Source organism: Silene latifolia, chromosome 1 (genome assembly GCF_048544455.1).
Source record: "Silene latifolia isolate original U9 population chromosome 1, ASM4854445v1, whole genome shotgun sequence".
NCBI lineage: Eukaryota > Viridiplantae > Streptophyta > Magnoliopsida > Caryophyllales > Caryophyllaceae > Silene > Silene latifolia.
The window spans coordinates 156,658,038-156,667,522 of record NC_133526.1 but is presented as its reverse complement, the minus strand read 5'-3'; the positions used below and the strand labels follow the sequence as shown (position 1 = coordinate 156,667,522).

The window sequence follows — 9,485 nt, the reverse complement described above, 5'->3', positions numbered from 1 at the left end:
CGTAAATCCTTTAAAAAAGAAAAATCTGAGTCAAGTAGACAGTCCAAAGGTTCCGGCGAATGACCATTAACCCATATTTTGTCCCAAACATTTAAATTAGACTCGATCCCTGGTCTCCAACCAATGTTCTCTCGAATAAAGTTAAGTCCATGGATGATACTTCTAACTCCCCAGGATAGCGACCTTTTAGTACTTAAACACTTCATATTATCCATACTTGATTTTCCCATAATTTTCTCTCTAAATATCGAACAGAAGAGCGATCCTTCCTCCGTCATAAGCCTCCAAGCATATTTAGCTAACAAATCTTTATTCAGATAATCCACGTTACAAATTCCAAGGCCCCCTTCCCTCTTCGGCAGACTTGTGAAGGTCCTACTACACCAGTGGAGACTCCTTCCTAATTTGCACCCCGCCCACAAAAAAATGTGACAAAAGAGCGTTAATCTTTTTAGTCACACTTACCGGTATTTTGAATACCGATATAATGAAATTTGATAAGCTTGATAAGACGGAAGAAATCAAAGTTAGCCTCCCAGCTGGAGATAGGAAAACACCATTCCACGAGGAAATCCGTTTAGAAACGGTTTCCACAATTCCTTTAAAGATCTCCTTTTTATATTCTTTGAACTCAGTCGGCAGCCCCAGGCACTTCCCAAAACCTTTATTCCTCTTAATTTTGAGGACTCACGAACAATTTCTTACATTCCTAAGAGCTGAAGATAACCCCAGACTTATCCTCATTAATAACTTAACCTGATGCATTGCAATACTTATCAAGTAGGCGTTTGGGATAACACGTTGCCTTACCCTTGTCATGTAGAAAGAAAACTGAGTCATCCGCGAAGAATAAATGTGTTAAGGGCTTAACTCCTCGACAGATTGGGATCCCTTTTAGACGAACCGCTAGTTGTGTATTCTCCACATTGCACGATAAGACTTCCATACACAGGATGAATAAGTATGGTGACAACGGATTACCTTGACGAAGACCACATTGTGGTCGAAAAGGTGGAAGAGGGGATCCATTGAATAAGACCTCATAACTGACCGTGGAGATGCAGCACATGATCAATCTAACCAATCTATCCAAAAACCGAACTTTTGCAACACTGCCTGAAGAAAATCCCACTTAACCCGATCATAGGCTTTACTCGTATCAGCCTTAAAGGCAAACTTCCTGTATTTTCCTTTATTTTGAGCGTTGACCCTATGAATTGCTTCATGAGCCAAAAAAATATTGTCACTAATACTCCTTCCAGCTAGAAACGCATTTTGGTATTCCCCAACGAGATATCCCATAACTTTCTTCAGCCGATTTGTAATGCATTTTGTCACAATTCTCATAAAAACATTACAAAGACTAATAGGACGGTAATCCTTCACATCCTCCAGGTTATCACATTTAGGCACTAAAGCAATAAAAGTCCTATTCGTTTTCCGTAAGACCATCCAAGAGTTTGAGATGGATAGAATAGCTTTTGTGCAATCCTTCTTCACAATGTGCCAGCATCTTTGGTAAAAAAATGGCCGAAATACCATCCGGCCCCGGTGATTTCAATGGACCCATCTGGAAAACGGCCCGTCTGACCTCTTTAGCCGAAAAAGGCTTACCCAATAAGTCTGTATGATCATTAGTAACCCGGCTTCTACGATTCTTAAGAATGTCGGTATATGGATAAGAAGAGCTTCCCTGTGAGTGCGGTGGCAGTGTGAAAAGATCCACAAAATTTTCCTGAAACATACACTAGTCTCCTCTAGTGTATAAATCCAAGTTCCATCCTTCCTTTTGATTCCCAGAATAAAATTTTGTCCCGCTCTACCTTTTACCCAATTAAAAAAAAATATTTAGTACAAGTATCCTCTACAACCATCCATTTTAATTTAGCCCTTTGCTTCCAATAAATGGCTGCCGCCGTGGCAAAATCACGGACTTTCTCATTAACCTGATTATATACTTCTTCTCCTCCTCCAGTAGTAGCTAATTCAATACCATGCTCCAATACTTTGTCAAAATCATCCCATTTCCCTGACCAGTCATTACGTTTGTCAAGGGCCCTCTTTTTCACACTTTGCCTTACTCGAGCTAGTTTCCTAACCACCCGAAAAGCTGGAGAACCCACATCATTAATGCTCCAAACTTCCTTTATGACCTGAATGCAATCAGAGTAATCCAAAACCCACGCATCCAATTTATATGGTTTCTTACTGTTATTCTTCGTAAGATTTAAATCCACTTCAATAGGTGCGTGGTCAGAAATCTGGATCGGATAGTGCTTAATGCCCGTCTCTAGAAAGATGGTAAACCACCCCTTTGATCCAAGTGCCTTATCGATCCATTCATAAACCCTTTTTTCGCCTTTCCTATTATTACACCAAGTAAACCTCGGCCCTTTGAAAGGTATATCTAAAAGCTCATTCCTCAATTTCCAGTTATTGAAATCACAAGCTCCCCGAATGTAATTTTTATTAATACTTAACTTATCGCAACCATAATCCACTTGGTTAAAATCACCCACAATAAGATACGAATGATTTAACCCTCTCAAAGAGTCTTCTAATTCCGCGAAAACCCTTCCTCTTAGCTCAAATTTAGATGCACCATAGAATAAAACAAGGTACCACAAAAGCCCATTATATTTTTCGACTAAAAGCACCACAAAATTATTACACGCCTCCACAAGGCTCATCTTAGCTTCCTTTTTCCATCCAACCCAAAGGCCACCCGCCGTACCGTTTGCATCAATTCCGGTGGTCTCAACAAAAACAAAAGATCTAAATAAAGGGCTTAGTAGTTTTGCCCTTTCTAATACATTTTGCTTTTGCCTACTTATCCCACATAGCAAATAGATATATTAACCCGTCGTTTTAAGCTTAAAACGGATAGTGCCCATCCTAAACAAGAATTTGTGAATGACATATTGGACAACTAGCTTAGCCTACCAACGTAGTTTAAAATATATTAAGAAGTACGCTTAATAGTTTAGTGAGTTTCTAACCAAGCTAGATGCTGAATTAGTCAATAAATCATGAATAACCCCAACAAATCCCTTTTAGTTTATATATTAAAATAATGTGCAAATTACCAAAACGTTACTTCTAGATATTAAAATCATGTGTAAAAGAACTATGGTCAAAATTATAAAATCATGTGCAAACTACGTCATTGAGTACTATACAAAAACATGTAGTCCGTAGTTATCAAAGACATTGGTAAAGAACTATGGTATAAATTATAAAATGTACTATAATAGATGAACAAAATTTGCAGAAGAATTAGCTTCATTTAGTTCATTGCTTTGTATATCTTAAATTCTTACATTTACTAAAATATAAAAAGTACTTCGTACAAACATAAATAAACGATTTCTTTCACAAAGGTAGACACGAAGAAAATTTGGTAACCGAAATGATTTATTTAAATAGAATAACATGTGATTCTATAATAAAAATTAGGGTAAATTGATTATGAGTTATAACTCCTTTACAAAATTAACTTTTTGAAACTTACTTCTTTATATAATTTTTTTGAAACTTAACCTGATGAAATGTTACTTTGTTCAAAAGTTGTTCTTATTTAATGATTCCGTAAAAAAAAGAAAAAAAAAAGAATATGACAGATTCTCTCTCTCTCTCTCCACTACTACAAATCCCGTCACTTAATGACACTTAGTGATTGACGCTTAACACAAGCGTCGCCTGATTAATAATCCGCGAATAGAAAACACACATTAAAAAATTAAGCGGCACACAAACGACCTCGTTTTAATCAATTCGTTCCTACCAACTCAACTCCTCTCCTTCCCAAATGAACTACTCCCCACTACCTAAAACCCTATCTCATATGTAAGATCTCCGCCTCTCATCCCATTCCTTCCTTCTCTTCTACAATCAACAATGAAGCTTCTCTCTCTACATGAAAGATTCTCGTAATTTGTTTGGTAAGACTATCCATCTCTCAGACTACTATTTCTTTAATTGTTTTATTATTTGATTTGATGTCACTGTACTCAAATTTGATGCTCTATGTCCCTATTTTGTAGATATTACTCTAGATCTATTATTTACAACATTAATTTGTAAGATAAGCTAATCCTCTTCGGTCAACCGGTTTATTCATAAGGTTTTATGGCGCCTATCTTTTATTTTCCATCATTTATGGGCGTTTTTGCTATTAATATTGAGATGATATCCATGGTAAGTTCTATTCATTATTTAATATATATATTTAATTAGTTTATAGAGCACCAAACCTTGTTTCATTTGGAAGCGTTTTCATTTTCTAGATTGTATCACAAATGAGCTCTAACTGCAACTATCAGTTTGTATCATGTTCTAGGTTGTATCAAAACTAAAAGGTAAATTGGGAGGCAAATATGCCCAGTTTTCATCTTATGACCATTACTATCACATGCATGAACCATGTTCAGTCGTCTTCCGTAAGTTGTATGTAATGATGATTTCCATTTTGTACGTGGTTGCTTTCTCTATACACTCTTCAATACTACTTGGGGAGTTCGTGTTTCTAATTCGAGTACATTGTTCATATTTCCGTAGTTTGTACTGCTATATGATAGTACTTCATGCGTCCATTATGAGACAGTCTCACATGCAAAACCAAGTCAAATACTTGTATTTTTCATCTAATTATATGGTTAATATGGTGGCCACACTTGTAAAATAGTGTCTCATAAAAGTTTTTGTGTGCTTTCTCAGTAACTCGTTTACGTGATGCAGATTGTTCAAGAAACAATTGGTGTTGGAATAGAAACTATGGCACCTCTTAAAGCTCAGGTGATCACTTGTAGGTCTTATCTTCATTGTTAAATGGACTTATTCCATTTAATTCATCACGTTGTTCTTATTGCTACCAAATTTATCCTCAAAATTTATTATAATGATATAAGCTCTATTGACATGGAGACTGATCAAATGAGTAGGATACTAAATGAGTTACTCAATTAACTTCTCGATCAAGAAGGCTTCAAATCTAGTCAAGGAAATTGGTCGACAAGTAGTTGTTTATAAATGTATTTCAAGTTAAATGTAATATATCATGTTCTGTTGCTTCTTATCTCTCCAACTTCTGCAGGTTGCTACTGATAAGTTGATTATGGCCTTCCGCTTCAATATAGTGATGGGAGTTAAAGCCATTATAATTGCCAAGGTTTAACTTAGCTTTTCCGACTTGCTGAATTTATCTCTCCATTTCATATGTGTGTGTGTGTGTGTGTCTCCTAAAACGAAAGAGGACTGATTTTCATCGACGATGTTTTAGTAACTATCGACAACGTTTTCATTCCAAAAGACGATAATGCCCTTGCACATTAACACTATTTTATCTCTCTCTAAACATTTTTCTCTCAAATTCTAACAAAACCCAATTAAATAAAAAAAACAACATCAAATAGCATGACGGAACCCGAATCACCGGTACGTAAACAAATAAAAAATGTTAGAAAATAACCTACATCGACTAGAAAACTTAAAAAATGTAAGAAATCGGCAAATAAAGGCAATAAACACCGTTTAAAAAAAATTTGTCGAACCACGAACGAAATGTTGAATTTCAACATTCGTCCATGGAGCAAACCTTGCATTTTAAGGTTTGCCATGGAATGGAAGTTAAAATTCAACATTCAACTATGGACCAAAACTAAAGATCCAACGTTTGCCATGGAGCAAAGCCTTTTTTTTTTTTTTTAACACCAAAAAAAAATTTCGACCATGAACCAACCTCAAAATCCTACGTTCAACCATGGAGGAAAGCTGAAATTCAACTTTCGACCATGGCATCAACGTTGAATCCCAACGTTTGCACCATGGATGAAAGTTGAATTTCAGCTTTCTCCATGGTGTTCTTTCCCTTCCTCAATTCGACTTAATTCGACACAACAACCACAAAAATCGACACAAAATTCACCCTATTTCGCCAACAACAGTACAACACCACAATTACAAACAATAATGAAATCAAAAACATATATACAAACTAATTAACAAGAAAAAACTAAACTTAATTAAAAAAACTAATTCAATTAAATTGGATAAAACCTAAAACAAACAACTAATTCAATGTTGGTGGTGGCAGTGGTGGCGGTGTGCTGGCGGCAGTGGTGGTGGTGGCCTGCTGGCGTGTTGTATTCAGCTAGGTGGTGGTGGTGGTGGTGGTGGTGGTGATGGTGGAATTTGGGTGAATTTTGGAGGATTTTGAATTAGAGAGAAAAGAATTAGATATGGGGGCAATACTGTCTTTTGCACTGAAAACGTCGTCGATAGTTACTAAAACGTCGTCGATGTTTACAATTGGGTAAACGAAAACACCATTAATCTACAACCTCATTCAATTAAAGCATTTATTTGTTTCCTCAAAACTAAAATAAGAACTTTTGTTACATTGTACTGCATAAAACAAGAAAGAGTAAATCCTAATTGAAAATCTGCAAAAACTGGGTTTTAAAGAGATTTCAAATAAAAAAATTTGAAGTTAAGAAGGAATATTTTTGCCCTAAAATGGAATCGCTGATAATTATGACTTTGATAACCGAGAGGGTGATAAAAATGAGTGAGACAAATTGAAGAATTTAATTGGAGATAGAGAGAGAAAGGGATTTAATATATTTTAGGAGAGAGAAGATGAATTAAAGTGAGCATATAATAAGGGTAAGGCAATATAGTCATTAACTCATATGGAACAAAATTAAGTAGCAAATTCAAATTTTAATCAGAATTTTCACTTTTTTTTTACCGAAATCAATAAATAGGAGCAACTTTTAAACAAAGTAACATTCCACGGGAGTAATTTTCTAAAAACTTTATAGAAAGAAGTAAGTTTCAAAAAATGGATTTTACAAGGGAGTTATAATCAATTTATGTAATACTACGGTTTTATGAGTCTCTGGGTACTCTATCGAGTAGGCCTTACTCTGTCGAGTAAGGGTGAGTTGCAGTTTAAAATAGTTTCTGACCTGTTAGGTACTCGATCGAGTAACGTAGATACTCGATCGAGTAAGGGGGGCACTCGATCGAGTACCTTAGCTACTCGATCGAGTAGCCGGTTTACGGGGGATGATTTCTCGGGTTTTGTTAATAATGCGATTAAGTATATAATAACTTCCGTTATTGTTCTTTAAACACTTTTAAAACCTAATCACTTTCAAAAAGAGAAATCAAAGTACGTTCTTCGCATCAATCGCATTGTTGGCAAATCCCGGAGCTTGGAAGGTCGGATTTTACCTTTCTTTATACCGTTGTGATCCTTGCGTCGAGGGTAAAACCTATATACCGTTTTTATAGTATTTCTTTAAAGTTGGTTAAACCCTAATATTGGGATTTGGGGGTTTTGTTGTGTTTTATGATTGGTAGTGATTATATGTTTGTATGTTAGGAGGAGGATTCGTAGAGGAAGCGTTTTGATATCAATTTGTGAGATCGTCGATTGTGTTGTGCTTTCCGGGTAGGGTTTCCCTACTCGGTATTAGTCCCATAATGTGTTGTGGTGTTTTGTGGTTGTTGAATATTATCATACTCGTATTGTGACGATTGCTGGATTTAGTTGCTGATAGTAGTTGTGATTGATTGTATCTGTCTGTGTTCTTCGGGGTGCATCCCTGGCTGAGTGGAGTCACTTGCGGGAGTGGCTTCACGCCCATGATTCGCCTTCTGTGGAACCCGCCACAGAAGGGATGTGCACATTAATGGATTTGGGTTATCGTTCGATGGAGATGAGCGGGGCTTAGGTGGGAACGGCTGCGGTCCCCCACTGGCGGTGAGGAGTGACTTGTTGCGATGGGCACTCTGGCAGGGCTACACACTTTAGTGTGTAGTCAGGATTGTGGAGTTGGGTTTGGAGTTTGGAGAATATCTGTGATGATTGAGCTGTTTGTTTTACTGTATTGTTGGTTTATATAAATTGTGTGATTAGTACTGACCCCGTTTAATGTTTTAAAAACTGTGGTGAGTCATTCGGGGATGGTGAGCAGTTATTAAGCAGGTATGAGTCGAGTTACTAGGATAGCTGGGATGTGCCACGGTCTGATGATAGAAGTCTTCCGCTGTAGCTAGTAGTTTGATAAACATTTCAGTTAGCTGATTAGACAGTTGGTTTGAGAACATGTATTCGTATTTTGGTTTTGGTTTTTGGATTGTAACCTTTCACTAAAGTTATTACTATTTAAATATTGTTTTGTTATTGTCTATTTGATTATCATTGCCTCGGGTAACCGAGATGGTAGCATCCTTATACCTGAGTGGTCCTGGTAAGGCACTTGGAGTATAGGGGTGTTACAAAATGGTATCAGAGAGACGATCCTGAAACCTGTAACCAATGAATCTAATGAATATAGGGAGTCAATTAAAATGAACCCGGGGTGAAGGTTGTAGGAGCTAATGCAAAGGCTTGGGAGACGTCCTAAAGTCGCGAACTCGCCCTACAATTTTGAACCGGTCACATGGAGGGTATATGTCAAAGTCGTATGTGATGTTTGTTAGTTTGCATGTGAATGTGGAGATGTATGCTGTAATTGTCTGATGTTTGGATTAGAAGGTTGAGTTTGTGTATGAAAGGTTGGTGGAGTGTATAGAACTGTTGTATGAACAAGAAGCATGTTGGATGTTTACTATGTGGCATTTGATAACATGATATGATTGTTTTGTTGATCATATGAAAAGCTTGGTAGAATCACATGCTTAACTATTTTATATGTCAAGTTATAAAGTTGCATAGAATATGTTGGGATATGATATAGCATGCGGGTAGCACATTCGAGTTAGCATGACTCGATCGAGTGGGTCTGACTCGATCGAGTGGGTATTTGACGATTTTGCAACCAGAATCGTGTTTTTGGGCACTCGATCGAGTACCTCGGGCACTCGATCGAGTAGGGGGTCACTCGATCGAGTAGCCTGGCTACTCGGTCGAGTATGTTAAAGATCAGAAGGTCTGTTTGGGGTCTGATGTCGAGGCACTCGATCGAGTATGGGGGGGCACTCGATCGAGTAGCCTCTTACTCGATCGAGTAGGTTTAGGCACTCGATCGAGTGTGTTCTGGGCAGTCCGCTTTCGTGTTTTGAGGTTTTAGTGCGTATGTTTATGTCTACCCTTTCTTATATAGCTTCAAGATGCCGCCCAAGAGAAACGCCTTTTATGCGAGAGCCGAGACCATGAACATAGATGATATCGTTAAGATGTTGGAGCATCAGGATGCTCTTACGGAGGCCTTAGAGAAAGTGGGAAAAGATAAGGATAAGGAGGTTGATCACTCTAAGATCAGCCTCTATATAGCGAGGTTCAACCCAAAAGAGTACAAGGGGACCGGGGAACCAAACCTTCTTGACAACTGGCATCGTGAGATGGAGAACATACTAGACCTGGTTCACTGTCCTTATGAGATGAGAGTAGAGCAAGCTGCGTTCTACCTGAGGAAAGCAGTTGGTGAGTGGTGGGATAAGGTGAAGGTGAGTGCTAGGGAGATGTATGCGAACCA

At 37.6% G+C, this 9,485-nt stretch overlaps 1 protein-coding gene across 1 annotated transcript; it reads right to left on the bottom strand.

Annotated features, from left to right (window-relative positions):
- Window positions 1–1,071: 1,071 nt before the first annotated feature.
- LOC141585787 (uncharacterized) lies at window positions 1,072–2,690 on the bottom strand. Its single transcript, XM_074406838.1, has 2 exons — window positions 1,856–2,690; window positions 1,072–1,412 (listed from the first exon to the last, which is right to left on the bottom strand). The coding sequence occupies exons 1-2, from the start codon at window positions 2,688–2,690 to the stop codon at window positions 1,072–1,074; spliced, it is 1,176 nt and encodes a 391-aa protein (XP_074262939.1).
- Between the last annotated feature and the right edge of the window lie 6,795 nt (window positions 2,691–9,485).